We start from the raw sequence: 21,531 nt of genomic DNA, 5'->3' as shown, positions 1-21,531 counted from the left end.
TGGCTCCAATATTCTACAGTAAATTTCACAGACTTTGACTGTTTCTGTTTTCCGCTTTTTGTTGTTGTTGTTAAACCTCGGCTTCCCTTGCTCACTGGGTTGTCTCAAAAGTTGAGGCAATGTGTGAGCGATTGCTATGCTTCTAGGGTTGTTTACTGAGTGAGTGTAATATATCGGGAGTCCATAAAAAATACTTTTAAAGCCTCTCCTCCATACGTGTAATTAAAAAAAGTAATATTCCCATCTTTCCACACCAAACCTTAATTTATTTTCCTTCGTCTCGTCCACCTCCCTTAACTTCTTTTTATCTAACTTCGGAATTTTGCTCATCTCCTTTGTATCTTTTAAGGTTCAGTGCCAGTACACAGGAGCACAGGTGCATGGTAATGCTTTCTGTTATGCTTTTAGCACCCTCCGTAACTTGTATATTCAGGGTCCCCTTTATTCAAATGCATATTCTCCTTGCCTCACCGACCCCACAAGCTCTAGTTTATTAGATGAACTGGATTTTTCTCCTTTGCCAAAATATTTGGTGTTCTCTCCTCCCAGGCTTCATTTTTGTAAATATGCACTGATTTCACCTTTATTGTAAAGTTGGCCGGCCTGCTTGATATGGAAATGAGTCTTACTGGTTTCTACTTCCCAGGGTCCCCTCTGGAACCCTTCTTATGAATAGGAATCGCGTTGACAAGCACCGGTCTCTTGGGCACAGTGGCTGTTTGTAATGATGGCCGACACATGTTGGCCAAAACAATTTCACCCTTGAGTGACTTCAAAACTGGCTGGTGGATACCATCTGGTCCCAGTGATTTATCTACTCCTGGTTTGTGATTAGATGCAGAGCATCGTGTTTACCACTATTTGATCTAGTACCTCTGACCTGCCGAGTTCAGTGTTCTGGTTTGGGAATGCGAATCTCTTTCCAAGACAAAGAGTTCATTCAGTCTCTTGAGCATCTCCCTTTTAGCTGTGTGACTGTGATTAAGTGGGTCCTCGGATGCTCTAAATGGCTTCCTCTCTTACTCTGTTGGCTTTGCAATCTCTTGCAAGTTGCTCCTGCCTAATTTTTATTATGTGTCTAACCTTCTATGCCTTTGGGGCTTTCCTCTGTACCCAGTCTGGGACTAGCTTTTTACTTCATCGATGGTACCTTCTTTTTACTCTGGCCTTTTAGCCATGATGAAGGTTCTCTTCTCTCGCTCTCCAGCCCTCTCCTCAAAATCTAAGTGCTTGGGAGCACTTACTCTGAAGTAACTATAAGGAAAGGTTCCCCCCTCCCAACCCCCTATTTTCAAACCAGTCTCCAGGCATCTTGTTTGTTGTTTACTTTTTGAACCCTTTTTTTCTCCCTCAGTAATGCCTGGTTTTGTCATAGCTTCTTAGTCTAAAATGGGAAAAATCCATGTAATTTTGAACTTTTCTTTTCCTCTCCCATGGCATTGTTGAATTTCAGAGTGCTAGGATCCCCACTACATACTGTTTATCCAGTTCCTTGGTGCCTAACTAACGTCTATATACTACTCAGGACCAAGGCCAGGGTATCTCAGGCCCCCGTCCTCCCCTCCCTCCCCGCACACCCCCATCCCATGGAAACATTTGTTCAGGAAGCATTTTTCATCTTTCCAAACCTTGCCTCCACATCCTGGCAGGTGAGTATTATGTTGATGAGTTTTCCTTTTCTCACTCATGTCTGTAAATTATATGCACAATTGTGAAGGGGAAATGCAGGGAAATCTATGGCCCCAGAAAGACCTATTTGACAGAAATATTAAAGAAATAAAGAGAGTAGAAGGAGGTGATCGGATGATAAACAGACAGACGCTCTGAGGTCGGTATACTCTCATCAGCAACATCAAAAAATCAGCACTTAAATGCATCACAATTGTGCAGGGGAGCTGTCATTTCCATCTTTGTTCTCCCTTTCTTTGATGTGATAGGGAACAAACTCCCTTCATCTCGGGGTGAGTGTTTTTGTTTGTTTGTTTTTATTTGATACACATTTATCCTTAGATACTCTAACTTTCTGAATCATCCACCTTTATTTTATAGAGCAGTGTTCTTTTCAGCAAAGTGATTGGCTATTAAGAAAGAACTGATCATTTGTCAGGATAGTGCAGTTAACATAGTATGTACTCCAGGCACATGTATTTTTTTAAAAAGTAAACATGCATATTTAAATAAGTAAATAGGAGTGTCTTATTTCTGTCTTTTGTATTCATGAGTGCAGGAGTTCTAGAATGCAAATGATTCATAGTTTATTTGTAGAAATACTTGGATGTTGATGCAAAGTTGATTCCTCAAAATATTAGGCTGGGCTATGTGAAATTGTTGATATTTCACCCTTTTGACCTGCAATAATGGCAACTTCATATGAATCAACCTTTATTATTTTGTTTTTTTATTAATCTCCAACTTTATAACAGAGCCATTTCAAAATTAAAGAAAAGATCCTCTAGTCTGTAATCCCAAAGTGATATTGCTATAGCCTGAATTTTTACCAAGGGACAGTTTGTGTTTGGGCTAAATAAAGCTAAATTGCTGGTTATTTCTGTAATTTTTAGAAGTAATGCTTCTTAAGACTACTAATAATAGTAGTAATAATCACAACAGGAAAACAACACTCTTCCCTTGATTAAATATAGCTGAACCCTGAAGCATAGAAAGGACCCCCCTTCTGAGGAATATACAGCCATTCCTCGGGATTGGGGTGGGGGGTTGGTTCCAGGACCCCCCCCCCCGGCCCCCCCCCCACTCAGGGATACCAAAATCCATAGATGCTCAAGTCCCTTATATGACCTAGTACATCGTTCCATATGCTTTAAATAATCTCTAGATTACTTATAATACCTGATACAATGTAAATGTTATGTAAATGGTTGCTGGTACACGACAAATTCAAGTTTTGCCTTTTGGGACTTTTCTGGAATTTTATTTTATTTATTTTTTAAAATATTTACTTACTTACTTAATTTATTTATTTGGCTGCGCCGGGTCTTAGTTGCGGCATGCTGGATCTGTTTTTTAGTTGCGGCACGTGGGATCTAGTTCCCTGACCAGGGATTGAACCCGGGCCCCCTGCATTGGGAGCGCGGAGTCTTAACTACTGGACCACCAGGGAAGTCCCTAGAATTTAAAAAAAAATATATTTTCTATTCACGGTTGGTCGAATCCACAGATGTGGAACCTGTGGATACGGAGAGATGACTATAGCATCTTTTGATGTCAGTATTTATAATAATAGCTACTATTGAGTGAGGCACTATATAGTTTAATGCTTATATTGTATATATATTATATATAGTTTGACACTTATATAGTTTAATGCTTTCAATGATAATGCTTTCAACGAATCTATGAAGTAGGTTCTGTTTTTGTCCCTATTCTACAAAAGAAGAAGTAGTCTAGAAGTAAAGAGATCAACCCAAATTTGCACCATTAGTAAGCCACAGAATTCAGTTCAAACTCAGGTCTATGTAACTCCAAAGCCTTGATGCTTTCCGTGTAACATGGTGCCTTCCTGCCTCAAAGACTCAGAACAAGTACTGTGTGTAGGAAGCTCTTCAGTTTTCTTTGTTTGAGTTTCCTGCTTGTTGTGACTTTATTCATTTGTTTTGTAATGAACTGGTCTGACTGAGGAACCTTGGTGATGCTGAATAAAATAAGGTGAAGCTCTGGGTTCTTTAAGAGCATGATCCTTCCTGTTCCAAGTTGCTGTTCACTGGAGAGATGGAAAGAAGCTTGAGTTCTGTATGCTGTTCCAGGGCTACCACATTTGTCAACACTATTATAAGAGTTTTAACCAATAATGCATCATGCTTTTTTTTAAACATAGGCTCATTATTTTTTTTCCATAGGCTCATTTTGTAATAATCCCTGAGATCATTTCTGTTTACATTTGCGGCCACAGATCATGGTAGCACAGAGGTTCATCTCACAATGATGGAACAATGCCTTTTTATAAGAGTATACCCACCATTCACCCATACCCACTCAGTCATCAGGCCAAATGGAAACCCAGAAAGTCAGACTTGTGTCACTGAGCACCTCTTGGCGTGTATGTTTATGAAACTTGAGATTGAACTGTGGTTCTTTTCCAAGCTTACTTAATTATGGTCTCAGAATCATATTCTATATGATTGAACTTATCATAGTAGGGTTAAACTTCGATATGATTAGTTGGTCTTTTTGTATTGGGCTGTGTCCATTGTAATATATTAAACATAGAAACGCCCATGGGCAAAAACATAAGTATTTTTTTTTTTTCAGATCACCCGGTCGAACTCATTCTAACTTAAGCTGTTCATTTGCAAAAACCAGGGCTTATAATGCTGGACATTCAGCTTTTGGAATGGCCTTTCCCTACTACATTGAAACTGATTCCAGAATGTGATTGAAAATCTTTCACCATGGTAATGCATATGCTCCTGTAACATTGGCTGTTATTTGGGGTCATGCCACCTTGGCTCAGAGTTAAAACGTAAGATTAGGTAGATGTTTTTTAAAAATGTGACCTTGCACGGTTTATGATCCTATGAAAGACAAAGAGGACAAAGTAAGCTATTCTCCGTTCTTTCATATTTCTAGTTACCAATACTCATTTAGGTACACTAAATGTTTACTAATTCAAACAGATAAGCACAGCACTGCCCAGTGTTATTTTTAAAAGAAGACAGACATTTAGTGTTGCCTGTTGTTTGTTCTCATCCTCCAAGACAGTTTAAAAAATTGCCTCTCGTGGGTTACTGTGGGATCCGGAAAAACTAGGAGCTTGTGCAAATATAGGTGTGTGTGTCTGCAAGGAGAAAGTTACTTTAGTTTTTATTTTCCTTTGAAGTACCTTTAAGTATATTCTTTTTTTTTTTTTTTTAAATTTATTTATTTATTTTTATTTATGGCCGCGTTGGGTCTTCGTTTCTCTGCAAGGGCTTTCTCTAGTTGTGGCAAGCGGGGGCCACTCTTCATCACGGTGCGCGGGCCTCTCACTATTCCGGCCTCTTGTTGCGGAGCACAGGCTCCAGACGCGCAGGCTCAGTAATTGTGGCTCACGGGCCCAGTTGCTCCGCGGCATGTGGGATCTTCCCAGACCAGGGCTCGAACCCGTGTCCCCTGCATTGGCAGGCAGATTCTCAACCACTGCGCCACCAGGGAAGCCCAAGTATATTCTTAAAATACATCCTAAACCACATACCATTATTCATTTTTCCCATAGGATAAAACATCTTCAAGGAGAGGAGCCAAAAACAAGTGTATTAAAGTGACTTATTCTTTTCTGGCAAAAAGTCCTGGTATGGAATTGGGTCCTTGAATTTTCCAAAGGAGGCTGTATTTACTGCCCTTCTTTTCTAAGAAGGGCCATTTTAATAATTTTTGCTATCACATCAAAGACTTTTCACAATAATTATAGTCAATAATTGCAGTAGTAATGCTGTGTGCCATCTGCAGGCTCTGTGTAGTGGAAACTGGAGAGAAAAACGTGTCCCTCTGCTTGATGGGAGTTACCGTGAACTTGAGGCCCTGGTGCCAGATTGCCACTAGCATCAGCTTTAGGTGGCCCTGCCACTACTCAGCCCTGGGTCACACACCGGCTTCCTTTTCTTTCTCTTGCCCTGGGCCCATTTCTCTGCAGTTCTTGCTCTCTGTCTCCCCTGCCCCTGCCCCTGCAGCCTGAGCCTCCCCATCCCCCATGGTTGTTGCTCATCCTAAATTAGCTGATGGGTCTTGACGAAGAGTCACATTCTCAGACTGGAGGAGTAATTGGAACTTCTTTGGGATCAGATATTTGACCAAATCAGTTGCTTTACGAGTAGTTGGCCCATGACCCAAAAGATTTATGGAAAGCAATTGGATATTGAAATAATGAAACAGGTACTTACTCTCCCATTGCTCCAGGCCATGGAAAGCTGTCTGATGCTTGGAATTTGTGAACATGAGGCCTCCAGACTGTCTCCTGGCCGGACTCTGATGCTCTGGTACTTCTCTTAGGTCCTGTGACAGACACCATTCTATAGTGATTCCAGTGTCAGCCCTATGGCAGCAACCTTCCTGTCTTCTTCGAGGCTCAAAGCAGAATGGCCTCTCTCCTTTCATCCCCACCCAAAGCAAAACACGGGAACAGGCAACCCCTTTATTCTTAGTTTTCTGACAGTTCTGCGGGAAACAGGGCCAGGGTGCACCTCTGATGCACTAGTTGCTTTCTGGAACATTCATATCTATCTCTGTGGCTCTGGGGTGACTAAGAGGACTCTGATCTGGCCGGCCTATATCTGAGGATGGACAGGAATGGAATAGGCCTGTGGGGGCTTGAATGCAGAGCAAATGACTGGTTTCTCTCTTTTCCTTGTCACTTGTTGGCAAGGTCAATCACTTTTCTATCTTCTTCTGTAATGAAGTAAATTTTTTTGTGTGTCATAAATAAGTAATCACATTAATCTGTTTAGTGCCCAAGATCTGTCCTTATTTTTCCCTTCTCTGTGATACTTAAACCAGAGGAAAATGGTAGATGGCTGGCATGACAGCCCAGCCGAAGAATTTCCTGATTGATACCTTACATTTAACTTTAAGTACCTTTTTTATCAGTTTCAGAGCCCAGAACAAACAGGGATTATTCCTAGCATGGTAGAGAGGAATTATGAAGTCTCTCAATTCCTTTGCTGTTTGGTTTGTCAGTCACTTGAGGGCATAGAAGCTCCTCTCCTCTGACCTCAGCTGCAGAAGTTGGATGGGGTGTCACGCCAGTGATTTATTGACTATTGGAATATAAGGTTCGGGAAGCTCATCATCAAGGGACCAGATTTAGATTTAGAGACTTTTCAAAAATTGAAGCATGAACATCGTCTGAGAGATGGCATTTTTAAATTAATTTGCGTGTTCAGTGACCTGATTTGTCAAGCCAAATAAGTAAAGCATTTGTATGAAGTTTTTCCTTTGTGGATTTTGCTTTATTGACCAAGAAAGGCAGCGGAACTAGATCCCCAAGGAATTTGCTCATTGCAAGATTTTGCTTTGAGTCCAAGCTAATACCTTCTGTTAGTTTTGGATGACTCAAAAAATGGCCACGGCATATCTGGCAGTGTACAGATTATATTTGAGTAGATGAATCTCTCCCAGTTTGTCCAAAGGCACCTCCTGAGGCACATCTGTTGGATGCCCCAGTGTAAGAAGCATGGGCTGGGTGGATTTGCCTGGGATGGTGTTCCCCTCTCCTCCTGTCTTTTGAACTTGAGTTGTTTCTAGATGAGATCAGAAGACCTCAGAGATCTTTGGTGGGGGGAGGGTGGAGGAGTGGAGTGATTCAGAATATACAGTAAGAGGGAGAGAGAAAAAGCCTATAGAGCAACAATAAAATCCACTTCTGTTCATCTTATAATTTTCAAGAGGGTGGAGACCAAGCCTTTTGCCTTTTCTGCACTGAGGAATGGCATCTAGAACGTTAAGAGGCACTGGGTAAATACTGCATTAAGCACCAACAATTTTTTTGTGTTGCCAAATTGGGCCAAAGGTTAGTTTGGGAGAAGTGAACCAATACTTTGGTATAGAGTTGGGGAAAATTTTAGGACAGGGTTCCATTTCCAGATAATCTCTTGAGGTGGAATGGTTGAAGTAGTAAATGTACTGAATTTTTTTAATCCAAATGAACAAATCAAATGTAATTAATCAACAGGTCTGATCCTAAAGGAGAGATTCTGAAAGGTGAGATTGGGGAATTGAATGGCGCCAAGGAGACGGTCATTAGAATAAATAGGGAGATGGCCATTAAAATAAATGCCGATCAGACCTGGGATGCCTCACTTATAAAGGCAAGCAGGTAGAATGTATAATAGACAATGGCAACACTGGAAAGTTAAGTAAACTTAATCTTCTAGGAAGGGCAACATCATTTCTATAAGAGGAATCTGTGCTTGATTAATGACCTTGTGTTTTTCAGGGGACTAAAGCATATGTGGACAAAGGGAAACCAGTGAATGTGATCTATCTGGGCTTTCAGAAAGCTCTTCTTGGGATTGCACAGCAAGCCAAGGAAACTTAAAATAACTGGCATCACCACAGAATTGTGGGGCTATTCCATCAAATACTATGATTGGCTTTGCGGCAGGAAGCAAAGGGTTAGGGATAAATAAGTCAAGCCTCTGTATAGCCACATTAACAGTGGCGTTCTCTCCAAAATTAGGATGGAGACAAATTTTGCTTAAAACTCTAGTAAATGGCCTAAAAGAGGAAATGTACGTTGAAAACTTTACTTTTGGCAACAAAAATGGGACTGAATTCTAGGGTGTCTGCCCCAAGGGTGGCAGGCCCAGGTGTTAGGATACTAGATAATGGTGAAGAGGAGCTTTTTTGAGGGTTGGGGAAACTCAGCCTTGCAAAATGAGGGCTCTGCCTTTCCTCCATCTGCCTGCGCTAAGGTTGAGAAACATTTTTATCTCATGCTATAAAAATTAACCCCTGTTCAACTGTGGCCCATGTCCATGGGAAGGGAGACTAATTAAGAGTCCTTAAATGCAGATCTGTATTAGAGTAAGCTGTAACTTACTGTGACCTTTAACAAGAATTTTGTGCAAGTGGGTTTTAAGGGTTTTAATTAAGTACAGACTTTGAAAAAGTAACTTTTCTTTCCCCTTCGCCATTTCACTGATACCTGGCTAGAATTTTAAAGAATGGTTCATGTGGCTTGAAATCTGTTGTTAGAGAATCATTTTTCTTTACGTGAGGCAGTGAACTTTGTTATCATTTAGGGTAAAGGCATTCTAAGTGGCCATTTGGAAAAATATCTGTGGGAGAATTCCTAGTGAATGACTATGTTGTTATTTAGGTATATTTTTCCTGGAAAGTAGATTTACTAAAAACCTATTCTCACACTGTATTCTGGAGGGAGGAATTTTAGGTATGTCATGAAAGGGGGAGTAAAGAGAAGTTAAGGAGGGTTTTTATTTTTCTAGTTACCCAAGCTGAAAAAAGGCATAAAAAAAGAGAAAACAATGTTAAAAATGTTCATGACCCACATGACCCGTGACACGCATATAAAGCGAAAGGCATTATTTAATGTTTGTATTAGCGCCTCCCCGCCCACCTACTGCGTTTTCTCCTACACTTGGAATAAACTTGGTACCCAGCTGTTGACCCTTTCCAATCTTGCTGTGAAACCTAAATGGCTGTGGCAGGTTATCTTAGAATGGGGCTCCTGGGGGTTTCTTTAGAGATGATTAGGAGATAATAAGGAAAATCTCTCCCTGTTGGAAGTCTGGTGTTTGGTCAGACCCCTGGGAGGAGGAGGAGAGGAATGTCTCCAGTGTTTTTCTGAGGATGCCTTCCTCCTCCACTTTCTCTGAGGTCTGATGTGATTGCCCGCAGGAGAATGCTCACAGGGATCATTGTAAGAGTGTACACTAGGGGTGCAGAGAAAGGACAAGATGCTGGGGGCCAGCATCCCTCCCATCCCAGGAATCCCCGTGACCCTCTGAGCCTGGTCTCTTCACTGTCTTAGAGACGGCCCTCACGAGGCCTCAGTCTACCAGTAATTAGGACACTTGGCTTGGGTACATAGGTTCCAGAAAGAAATACTGTTGGGCACCAAAGAAAAAAAATGTTCTAGCCAATGGTGTTTCCTCTCTAGGCTACTTTTTATTTGTAGCTGAATTTGAAACAGGCATATTTGGACTCAGGCATTCTGTTAAATGACGAGCCCAATGGAGATCGTAAACTAGTATTCGAGAGAAACTCTCAAATGATGCTACTCCAGGTATGTGCACCTGAATCACTGACAGGAAAGATCTTCTTTATTTGTAAAACAAGTAAGAGAGCTCCTTCTTTTCCTGCTTGCCCCTATTCGCTCCCCAACCCAAGTCACCAACACATTTCCGGGAGCCTTTTATTAGCTTAGGTAGTATTTACTGGATCCTCAGAATTGTTGAAGAGATTTGGGTTAATTGCCAGTATTATTATTCCTGTTGAGTCCTGGACCTGGAAGAAGTGGTTGGAAATGTGCAAAATAGATGCAGTTGCTCTACGTGCTCTAAAGTGATAGTAACATAAGGTCAGAGTATGCATTTCAGGTCATTCACTCAGTTTGGTTGATGTGCCTTTCTTCAGTGAACCTTTGGTACAGTTAAAATGGAGTTTGGGGCTTCCCTGGTGGCGCAGTGGTTGAGAGTCTGCCTGCTAATGCAGGGGACACGGGTTCGAGCCCTGGTCTGGGAAGATCCCACATGCCGCAGAGCAGCTAGGCCCGTGAGCCACAATTACTGAGCCTGCGCGTCTGGAGCCTGTGCTCCACAACAAGAGAGGTCGCGATAGTGAGAGGCCCGCGCACCGTGATGAAGAGTGGCCCCCGCTTGCCACAACTAGAAGAAAGCCCTCGCACAGAAATGAAGACCCAACACAGCCATAAATAAATTAAATAAATAAATAAATAATTAAAAAAAAAAGTCAATTCTTTAAAAAAAAAATGGAGTTTGAAGATTGTCAGATAAAAACTTTGGTTCATAATTTGCTTATCAGTATAAAGCAATAAAAAGCCCTGCTTGATTTCGATGTGAGGTGGATTTTAAAGCTGTTGCAAGCTCACTGAAATGAAGTGTGGAGTTTGAAAGTAGCAGCCCTAACTCTTGCAACTACACGTAAACGAAGTATTCTTAGAAAAATACAATAAAGCTGATTTTTGAAATGTATGTGTTTCTGATTGGCCTTCTAGCCTACCTTGCAGGATTAGTGGACCTAAAAATAATCGGTAGCAAAGCCCTCCAGAGCTATATTTTGGCAAGGTTTTGCAAAATGCTAACTGGCTGCATTTCTCCTACTGATTGGTAGGTGATCTCAAATCATACATCTCCATAATGACTGTCATTTCTGTGCTTTATTATTACGGTTTAGGTCAAATGGTTTCAGGCTTCGGATGTGCAAAGCACATTACGTGCAGTCATTTCACTGCTGTTTTGCAAGGGAGGAAGGATGGATTAATGTATACATTCCCTCATCCCCCTGGGATTATTAAAAACCTTTAGAGATTTTCTTTCTTTGTTCCCATGAAGCAGAGCATTGTATATTCCTCCTGGGGTTCTTAGATAGCTTGGAGGGGATGGAGTTATACAGCAACCTGCATTTTAGCTCACTTTGTGGCTACATGAATTTAGATCTAGAAAGTGAACAGAAACTATTTTGGTAACTCTTTAGACCAACGGCAAGGAATTGTTTTACCTTCAGAACAAATAAAAATTAGGAAAAGAGTAAAGTAGCAATTGAGGGATTAGGAAAATTACTGCAGCAAGTAATAGCTTGATGTTGCTCCCCAATATTAGAATTACGTCAAGTGTTTGATGTAATACTGATGAAAGCCTCCCCCCACCCCACATATTGATCCTTTTTACTTTGAAAACTGAAGCTTGCTTTTTTTTTTTTTAAGTTTAATTTTTTTTTTTTTTTTTTTTTTTTTTGGCTGTGTTGGTTCTTCGTTGCTGCGTGGGCTTTCTCTAGTTGCGGCCAGCAGGGGCTTCTCATTGTGGTGGCTTCTCTTGTTGTGGAGCACGGGCTCTAGGCACGCAGGCTTCAGTAGTTGTGGCGCATGGGCTCAGTAGTTGTGGCTCTCAGGCTCTAGAGCACAAGCTCAGTAATTGTGGCGCATGGGCTTAGTTGCTCTGTGGCATGTGGGATCTTCCCGGACCAGGGCTTGAACCCGTGTCCCCTGCATTGGCAGGCGGATTCTTAACCAGTGCGCCACCAGGGAAGTCCAAAGCTTGCTTTTTTTAAAAAAAGAAAAAATAAAATGTATCTTAGAAGAGTTAGATTTACAGAATTTGCGAGGATAGCCCAGAGCTTTCCTATACCCCAAACCCAGTTTCCCCTATTATTAACATCTTACATTTCTGTGGTACATTGTCACAATTGATAAACCAATATTGATGCATTATTGTTAACTAAAGTCTATATCTTATTCCGATTTCCTTAGCTTTTTTTTTTTTTTTACTAACAGTTTCATTGAGGTATGATTCATATCCCAAACAATTCACCCATTTAAAGTATACAGTGGCTTTTAATATACTCACAGAATTGTGCATTTATCACCAAAATCAATTTTAGAACATTTTCATTATCCCAGAAAGAAATCTCATACCTTTTAGCTGTAACCCCTCCCTTACTTCCCATCCCCCTGCCCACCACCCTGCCCTCTCAGCCCCAGGCAACCACTAATCCACCTTCTGTCTCTATAGATTGACCAAGGCTGGACATTTCATGTAAATGGTATCATACAATATGTGGACTTTTGTGAGTGGCTCCTTACTTAACATAGTATTTTCCAGATTTCACCATGTTGGAACACGTTTCAGAAGTTCACTCCTTCTTATGGCTGAATAACATTTCATTATTCAGATACACCTCATTTTGTTTATCCATCCATTGTTGGACATTTGGCTGTTTTGAATAATGCTGCTATGAACATTTGGATGTAAGTTTTTGTGTGATTTCCTTCGTTTTCCCCTAATGTCTTTTTCTGTTCCAGGATCCCAGCCAGGGTACCACATTATATCTCGTCATCATGTCTCCTTAGGCTCCCAAGGCTTTTCTTTTGAAAGCCCTTTAAATAAATGTCTGTGCTTACTTGTCATCAGTTCCCCATCACTTATGCATGCCACTGAACTCCTAATTGATAATGCTCTCTTTTCTGGCTATCTGTATTCCCCTAAATTCTGCCTCCAATAAGAAATTTCCCTGAAGTAGCTGGAAGAAAGAAGGTGCTGCTCTCCTGGCCCCTCTGCCTCACCTAGTACAAGTCATCAGAAAAGTCTCTTCCTGGAGAACTTCATGCAGTAGCTTATCAGTATAATAGATGCTCTTTATTTTTGGCTTGGTTTTGTAATTGCACTGTATTCATAATGCTTCCTTCTTTACAAAGGGCTTCTTTAAGAGCCTACAGTGAATCATGTAGAGCTGGGACTCAAACCCATATTTCTTACTCCGCAGATCAGTCTTCTTCTTTTTTTTTTTTTTTTTTTTTCAGATCAGTCTTCTTATCCCCAGACTACCATTAGGCCTACAGAATAAAAGACACAGATAGTATCAAGTATTTGGAAGCTTTTTAAATTCACTTCTTTAAAACCCCTTTTCAAGAGCTAAGTATCGATAAACTTCACCAAGAGGTAAAAGAATTATATGCTGAGAACTACAAAACATTAATAAACGACATTGAAGATGATTCAAAGAAATAGAAAGATATCCCATGCTCTTGGATTGGAAGAATTATATTGTTAAAATGGCCATACTATCCAAAGCAATCTACAGATTTAATGCAATCCCTATCAAATTACCCATGACATTTTCCATAGAACTAGAACAAATAATCCTAAAATTTATATGGAACCATAAAAGACCCAGAATTGCCAAAGCAATCCTGTGGAAAAAGAACAAAGCTGGAGGCATAACCCTCCCAGACTTTAAACAATACTACAAAGCTACAGTAATCAAAACAGCATGGTATTGGCACAGAAACAGACATACGGATCAATGGAACAGAATAGAGAGCCCAGAAATAAACCCACACACCTATGGACAATTAATCTTCGACAAAGGAAGCAAGAATACACAATGGGGAAAAGACATTCTCTTCAGCAAGTGGTGTTGGGAAAGTTGGACAACCACATGCAAATCAAAGCTAGAACACACCCTCACACCATACACAAAAATAAACTCAAAATGATGAGACAACATAAAACTCCTAAAAGAGAACAGCAAAACATTGTCTGACATAAATCATACCAATGTTTTCTTAGGTCAGTCTCCCACGGCAACAGAAATAAAAGCAAAAATAAACAAATGGGGCCTAATGACACTTAAAAGCTTTTGCACAGCAAAGGAAACCATAAACAGAATGAAAAGACTGGGATATAATATTTGCAAATGACGCGACGAACAAAAGCTTAATTTCCAAAATATAAAAACAGGTCCTACAATTTAATAACAAAAAACCAAACAACCCAATTAAAAATAGGCAGAAGACCTAAATAGACATTTCTCCAAAGAAGACATACAGATGGCCAGTAGGCACATGAAAAGATGCTCATCATCTCTAATTATTAGAGAAATGCAAATCAAAACTACAACGAGGTACCACCTCACACCAGTCAGAATGGCCATCATTAAAAAGTCTACAAATAATAAGTGCTGGAGACGGTGTGGAGAAAAGGAAACTCCTGCACTATTGGTGGGAATGTAAATTGGTGCAGCCACTATGGCAAACAGTATGGAGGTTCCTCAAAGAACTAAAAGTAGAGTTGCCATGTGATCCAGCAATCCCACACCTGGGCATATATCCAGAAAAAGACGAAAACTCTAATTCAAAAAGATACCTGCACCCCAGTGTTCATTGCAGCACTATTTACAATAAGCAAGACATGGAAGAAATTCAAGTGCCCATCAACAGACGATTGGCTTAAGAAGATGTGGTGGATATAGATAATGGACTATTACTCAGCCATTAAAAAGAACGAAATAATGCCATTTGCAGCAAACATGGATGGGCCTAGAGATTATCATACTAAGCGAAGTAAAGTAAGTCAGAAAGAGAAGGATAAATACCATATGATATCACTTATATGTAGAATCTAAAAGATGACACAAATGAACCTATTTGTGAAACAAAAACAGACTCAAAGATGTGGAGAACAAACTTGTGGTTGCCAAGGGGGAAGGAAGGATTGGGAGTTTGGGATTAGCAGATGCAAACTATTATATATATAGAATGGATAAACAACAAGGTCCTACTCTATAGCACAGGGAACTATATATTCAATATCCTGTGATAAACCATAATGGAAAAGAATATGAAAAAGAATATATATATATATATATATATATATATATATATATATATATATATATATATATATATATAACTGAGTCACTTTGCTGTACAGCAGAAATTAAACACAACATTGTAAATCAACTCTACGTCAACAAAATAAAATTTTAAAAAACACTCACGAAAAAGGAGCTAAGTTTTCTCCAAATCCCTTTCTGCATGAAAGGCCATTGCAAAATCGAATCTCTTACATTGGCAGTTTTCCTAAGTGCTTTCCAGTCTGTTATTCTTAAATATCCCTCACTGTAACCCCCACCCTTAGCGTGCAGTTTGTGTGTCTCTTCTTTACCAAAGGCATTTGGTTGCATTTTTGGTAAAATGAGTTGGGCTACAGAGAATGTTTGCTGTCCAAATCGTGCTGGTGCAGGCACGCCTGGGTTTTCTGCATTGTGTCCCATAAAAATTTCTGGCTGCTGTTTCCTCCATTTAGGACTCCGGAGGAGTAATCCTGAAGACATTTACTTTATCTCCTACAGGTATAGAAAGTTGAAACCCTAGTGGTAACTACAAGTATTCCCCTATCATCATGTCCCCCAAAATGTGTGAGAATCTGAGAGACATTTTCTTGGTTTCTACTTGGACTTCAAAATGAAGTTACAGATAAATTGGGAGATCGGGATTTTCATATATACACTAATATGTATAAAATGGATAACTAATAAGAACCTGCTGTATAAAAAAAACAAAGTATATGTATGCTTTAATAAACGTAAAATGTGGAAATATTACTGAAAAAAATAAATTGGAGTATAATGGTGTATCAAGGAGAATCTTATTATAAAATATGTTAATAATGTCCCTTTACTCATCTTTTACATGACACTGACAGAAAATGTCCTTTTATGTAAAAAAGACATGAATCTGGATGTTATTTTAAATGCATCTTCAATAAAATATGATACTAAGCTGAAAAAAAATGAAGTTACAGTTAGAAGTAGTTACGTTGATAGTAAATAGGCTGGGAGCTGGCCTGAGAATGTAACCGCCATTTATAACATTTAATGTGGGCAGGTGGGTTATGAGTAACTGGAAATAAATGGACATTATCTGCACCCCATCTGTACATCACAGCCAGCCTTTGGTGGGAGGAATAAATGAAATAAAATGAGAAAGCACAGTTCTACAGATTGCCTGCCGCAGAGCCCTGTTAAAGGATGGACTAGATCCCTCATATTCAATGCCTGCTTCTTTAACTATTGAGTTGAAGTTCTTCAAAAAAAAAAAAAAAAAAGGAACCAATCCACACACTCGGCAGGATTGAGTAGTAATTTATTGTGATTGTCTTTGTTCAGCTTTGAAAAACGAAGGCATTGATATTAAGACTAAAGAGAAATTACACAGAGCTGGTGTGACTGAAAAAAGTTTGGCTCTTTCGAGTGATTTTTTTGTTTTTAATGCCACAGAGTTAAGCTTTAAAAGCACGCTTCATTGACTCTCATCCAAGCCTCCGAGGACAAGGCTAAGGGACCTTTTTTCTTTTGAGGGCCACTGACCCACAAAGAAAAACCCTAATCGAGGGCCATGTACAAAAAGCAACTTAATTTAGGTGCTTTCTTAGAAATCCATAAAGCCTTCAATTCACCTGCTTTTAAAATTAAGAACAGGGAACTCTCAACAAGTATAACAAACAAAAAAGTCCTTCGGTTTCACATTATGTGCAGTTAGAAGAGGTGAAGTGTGGTAAGAGAGAACAGGATGGGCAGAGTGAAAAGAGAGTGGAAAGCAGACAGAAGAGGGCCATGGAGAAGAACACAGAAGGGCCCGGAAGCAGGAGGTTGAGTTAGGGAAATAGAGGAGGCAAATGATGGGTGTAGATCATAACCCACTGTTTACTCAAACCATTGGATGAACTTCGATTCCTGGTTCTTCTGTGGCTCTAATGCTTCAGCCTTTCAAGCTAGAATTCTTCAGGAAGGGTATGTATCAGAATCCTCTAGGGCCCCCCCCCCCTTTTTTAAATGCATGAGCTCATCGCTTCCCCTGCAGTGGCTGTCATCTTCCTGTCCCACATTGGATCCTGTCGTCCCTGTGCTCAACGCTTTCAGCCTAAAGAACAAATTGTGACATCCTTCTTAAATAAGAAGTATACAGGATCACCAGGTTGAGAGGAGATCTCCAGAAACAAAAAGCATGTCTCATTCAGACACAGCATTTTAGAAGCAGTCTCCAACAGGCAAAATGGAATGTCTTTCCGTTGATACGTATGCCCTGGCTTTTAATCATAGAAACCATTTTTGGTGTTACAGTAGAAATATTCAAGTTTTAAAAATCAAATGAGTTGCTCGAGTTCTTAGTACAGTGCAGAGCTGTAGTTTCATTTTCAGATGCACCAAGACTTGTCCCCTTTTCCTTCCTAGTAACTTCTCATCAGCGGAAACTGGTTACGGCACTGAATCCCCACTGGCCCATGTGTGGCTTGGGATTTAATTCATAAGTGTGTCTTGGACAGGGCTTTTGGCAAGAATGTCAGATTACATTTTCAAGGAATGCTTTTTAGAAACACAGACAGAATACGTGGTATATGCAAGGCTCAGATGGGCAAAAGTGGCCCGTTGGAGTGGCTTGTTTGCACTCAGGGCAAGATGACTTTGCCAGCAGAAACATTAGCCAGGTATCTACCCAGTTGTCACCCTTTCCACAAGGCAAGCCTTTACCATTAGACAGAGTCTTCCTGTAAAGATCTTCTCTGTAACATGGACGTGGACTCTTTTTCCTTAGTTTTTGCCAAAACAAATAAATGTGCTCCAGTGTTCAGATATCAGCAGGACTCCCGAAGGTCCTGCTGAGGGCCCCTGGTGGGTAGGTGGTGGGCGGAGTGCACGGGCCTTTTGTTTAGCTGCTGGCTAGTTCAGTCGGTCACCAGTAAAACTTTAATTGCTGTGACCCATTTTTGAAGGGTGTTTGTTCAGTGCCAAAAATTTAAAACTCTCAACATCTAGCACCTTCTTATATGAAGAAAAGTATTCTTTCCTGCTGTCTCTTCGAATTTTCTGGTTTTAGGTTCTGTGTGTGTGTCTGTGCATATGTGCATTGGAGGTGCAAAAAAGGGTGCTTTTTTCCTTGGTCATAGACGCCTATTTTGATAAGATCCAATGAATGACCCTTTCGTTTATTGTATGTGTGAACCATGTTAAGATTAGGTGAATATAGATTCGCTTCCAGACTCTGAACTGTTTTGCCTTGGAAATTCAGTGCATTACCACAATCGAATCTTTGCAGGGGCTTGAAAACCAGCCTGTGATTAATTTTAGCCTGTGAAAATCTTTAAAAAGTAGCTGCTCTCTTTTTTTTTAAGTTTAATTTTTATTAATTAATTAATTTATTTATTTATGGCTGTGTCGGGTCTTCGTTTCTGTGCGAGGGCTTTCTCTAGTTGTGGCAAGCGGGGGCCACTCTTCATCGCGGTGCGCGGGCCTCTCACTATCGCGGCCTCTCTTGTTGCGGAGCACAGGCTCCAGATGCGCAGGCTCAGTAATTGTGGCTCACGGGCCTAGTTGCTCCGCGGCATGTGGGATCCTCCCAGACCAGGGCTCGAACCCGTGTCCCCTGCATTGGCAGGCAGATTCTCAACCACTGCGCCACCAGGGAAGCCCGCTGTTCTCTTATTATAATTCATTACGTCCTGAGTTCTCATTGTGAGCATTTCAGCTAATTTTCTTTGTGGTGTGTGAGAGTGATATGGATACTTTAATACAGCTACATCAAGTACTGTACTAGTTGGGGGTCCTTTGTATTACTTTATGTATTAAGATTGTGTTTGGGGAGATCCTCAACCCTGAAACCAGGAGACAACTGGATATCGCTTTGTTAATTAGGTGTCCCAGTACCAAAGGCCTGCTGTGAACTTGTTGAGCCAGTCAAGAGGCAGTTTTGTTTTTGGTTGTAACAAGATGTTTCCAGAAAACTAAGCTTCTTCCACTAATGAGATCTAAGATGTTCGGCAACCTCACAGCTCTAAACGCTTTCACATTCTTCCCTGTGCCTCCCCCACCACCCCCCGCCTTTGTTAGAATTATCGGTTGACCAAGGGTTTCAAAAATGCCAAATGAAGCATTTAGCTGTTTCTGGATGAGGAAGTTATTTGAAGAATGTTTCCCTTCTCCCCTTCTTTAAAAGTCCTTTAATGCTGCGTACCCGTTTTTGTCTGGCAATAACACTCTCCCTACTTTTGAATTGCCAGGAAGGAAGAATGATCAGGAATATATCTGATTATGTAATTATTTGCATCTGTGCAGTTGACAGTACTAGTGTTCGTCAAATAAATTGCCAACACCATGTTATTTGAAATCCGCCCCCTCCACAAAACTACTTTGGTATCTGTCCGAAGTGAAGACTTATTTCCTCTAAGCACCCACAGCCAGGAAGCAGCAATGGCCATCGGCTCCCGGGCCCAGTTCATATCCATGATTAGTGTTGTTAAAAAGATTTTGCTCTTCATTCCTCCTTCCTTGATTTATTATACACACTTACCATTGATAGGTTCATATGCCTTCAGTATACGCCTTCCTGAGTTCCTGAGACCTTAGGTCTTTTCAGACCCCTTTTGTCTGTCATGGAACATGAACTGCAATAACAGAAGGAACAGTGAAGGTGAATCCTTATAAACATCTGTAGAAAATGATACGAGGGCACCTATACCCCACAAATGAATATTGGTGTGACTAACGTGATAGTACCTGGTGGGGTTATTTTTGAGTGGCGCCATATCTGGTCATTATGAGGGAGAGGCGTGGTCTGTTCAAAGCACAATTTTTGGTCTGTGACAGAGGAGGAACAAGGCAGAAGCTCTCCAAACCCTCAGGTCCAAACCACAAACAGAATGCCGTTGGTGTAGGGGAGGCAGATGGTGTGCATGTCTTTGACATTTTCTTGGCCCTTAGGGCTACCTAAAGGCGACATTTACTGCAAGCCATTCATCTGTATTTGGACAAGTGGCTACACCTCACACAATCATAAAGGTCAATATTATAGTGTCTAACATCTGTACAGAAGATGCTGAACAAGAAAATCTTAAAACTGAGAATCATTTAACATCCCCCTTTGTGACTTAACCATAGACTCAAATCCCAGCGTGGACTCCATTCTTTCCTCTTGGCTGACAACTCCTTGAAATGCACTTATCCCTTTGCTCTGTTTGCCACATCAATTGCTTATATATTTGCTCAGTTCTTGGTTGTTGTCACGTATTTTACAAATCATTCTTCATTAACGGTACCCTCTCTTGTAGTGTAAACTCCCAAAGCTAGAAAAACTATGTCTCATTTGCATGACTTGCACAGTATTTAGCATAAAATCTCGAAGAATTTATGCGAGCCTTCCACTGATATTGAATGATACTGTCTTTACTGGCCACACTGATTTCTCCTGTACGATAACAATCTTCCTGATTAGAAAGTTCTTTTGTCTCTTGGAGATGGCTTCATTATCTTATTTTTCCAAGAAGGAAATCAATATTTTCAGTATAATGAAACTTCTTAGATACGCATGATGCCTGGGCCTTTGCAGGAACATCACGGAGAGAAATGAAGCCAAGCATGTGCACCTAAATCAAACTCTTCCGTTTTGGACTTGATGAATGATGATGGAGATTGATTGTCCCACATTTTATCTTCCAGGTGATCATTTGAAGATTTGTCCCCAGGGTTATACCTGCTGCTCCCAAGAGATGGAGGAGAAGTACAGCCTGCAAAGTAAGGATGATTTCAAAAGTGTGGTCAGTGAACAGTGCAATCATTTGCAAGCTGTCTTTGCGTCCCGTTACAAGAAGTTTGATGGTATGTATTGGAACTTTGGTCTAAGTAAGTGTAGATATTTGCTTTGTTCTTGAATTCTTTTTTTTCTTTTTGCCATGCGGCTAGCAGGATCTTAGTTCCCTGACCAGAGATTGAACCTGGGCCACAGCAGTGAAAGCGTCGAGTCCTAACCACTGGTCCACCAGGGAACTCCCTTGAATTCATCTTACACCTTTTAGTCAAGTCACATCTACGAGCTGCCAGTGAAGTTCGTACAGTTGCTTTTCCCAAGTGCCTTTCTTCTCTCAGTGTTCAAGTTTTCTCCCAAGAGGCTCTCCTGGCTGGACCCCAGGGGCAAGTTAGCCTTACAGCTTTATTGCTAGAATCCTTCCAGATACACTAGAATCTGTACGGTATGGTAGCCATTATGGAAATATGGTCACAAGGAGCCAAAAAAGAGATTAAAGTAGTTTAATTTAAATACTTTCATTTATATTCTTGGGTGAACACACAATAGTGTTGTTGACACAAGTCACTAAAGAAAAATCTTCCTAATAAAAAGCAGGCATCTGAAAACTTAGTCAAAATAACCACAGAGATTCTGCAGATGCTGGACTTCAAATTAAATTTCAGAATGGATCCCTCAAAGCCAACTAGAATTCCTAGAAGCCCTGTAGAACACAGGATTAAAGCTCATGCAGCAGTGACCCAGAGGTAGCTCCTGGGCTCCAGTCTTCATTAAGTTCAGCACCATCCCTGGCCTCATTTTAGCTGAAGCTTTGGTCAATCCACGTTAAAGCCACAAGAAAACCCATTTCAGTCCCCTTTGCCAAACACAGATTTTCACATGCACACTTTCTTTTCAGAGTGAAGAAATAGACGATCTGAGCCAGAAGAGAGGCACTTCAATCGTATCTGAAGCAATGTAATAGATAACAGACTTTCAGAACTAGA

At 40.6% G+C, this 21,531-nt stretch overlaps 1 protein-coding gene, 1 long non-coding RNA gene and 1 pseudogene across 3 annotated transcripts in view; 2 read left to right on the top strand and 1 right to left on the bottom strand.

The window, feature by feature from the left end:
* LOC309621046 (cytochrome c oxidase subunit 7B, mitochondrial pseudogene) overlaps positions 1-21,531 on the bottom strand; it is a 576,424-nt pseudogene that overhangs the window by 285,196 nt on the left and 269,697 nt on the right. The gene's annotated exons all lie outside the window — the stretch shown is intronic.
* GPC4 (glypican 4) overlaps positions 1-21,531 on the top strand; it is a 109,319-nt gene that overhangs the window by 52,320 nt on the left and 35,468 nt on the right. The window contains exon 2 of the mRNA XM_082377896.1: positions 20,461-20,619. Within this exon, the coding sequence (XP_082234022.1) occupies positions 20,461-20,619 (159 nt within the window). The remainder of the gene's footprint in view (positions 1-20,460; positions 20,620-21,531) is intronic.
* On the top strand, positions 1,751-12,957 carry LOC309621232. The gene is made up of 3 exons (XR_014239840.1): positions 1,751-4,833; positions 5,146-10,128; positions 10,463-12,957. It is a non-coding gene; the product is annotated as an uncharacterized lncRNA (long non-coding RNA).

This window comes from Balaenoptera borealis, assembly GCF_965194805.1.
Source record: "Balaenoptera borealis genome assembly, chromosome: X".
In the NCBI taxonomy this organism is placed as follows: Eukaryota; Metazoa; Chordata; class Mammalia; order Artiodactyla; family Balaenopteridae; genus Balaenoptera; species Balaenoptera borealis.
The sequence above is the reverse complement of the archived record's forward strand: the minus strand, read 5'-3'. Positions and strand labels throughout refer to the sequence as shown.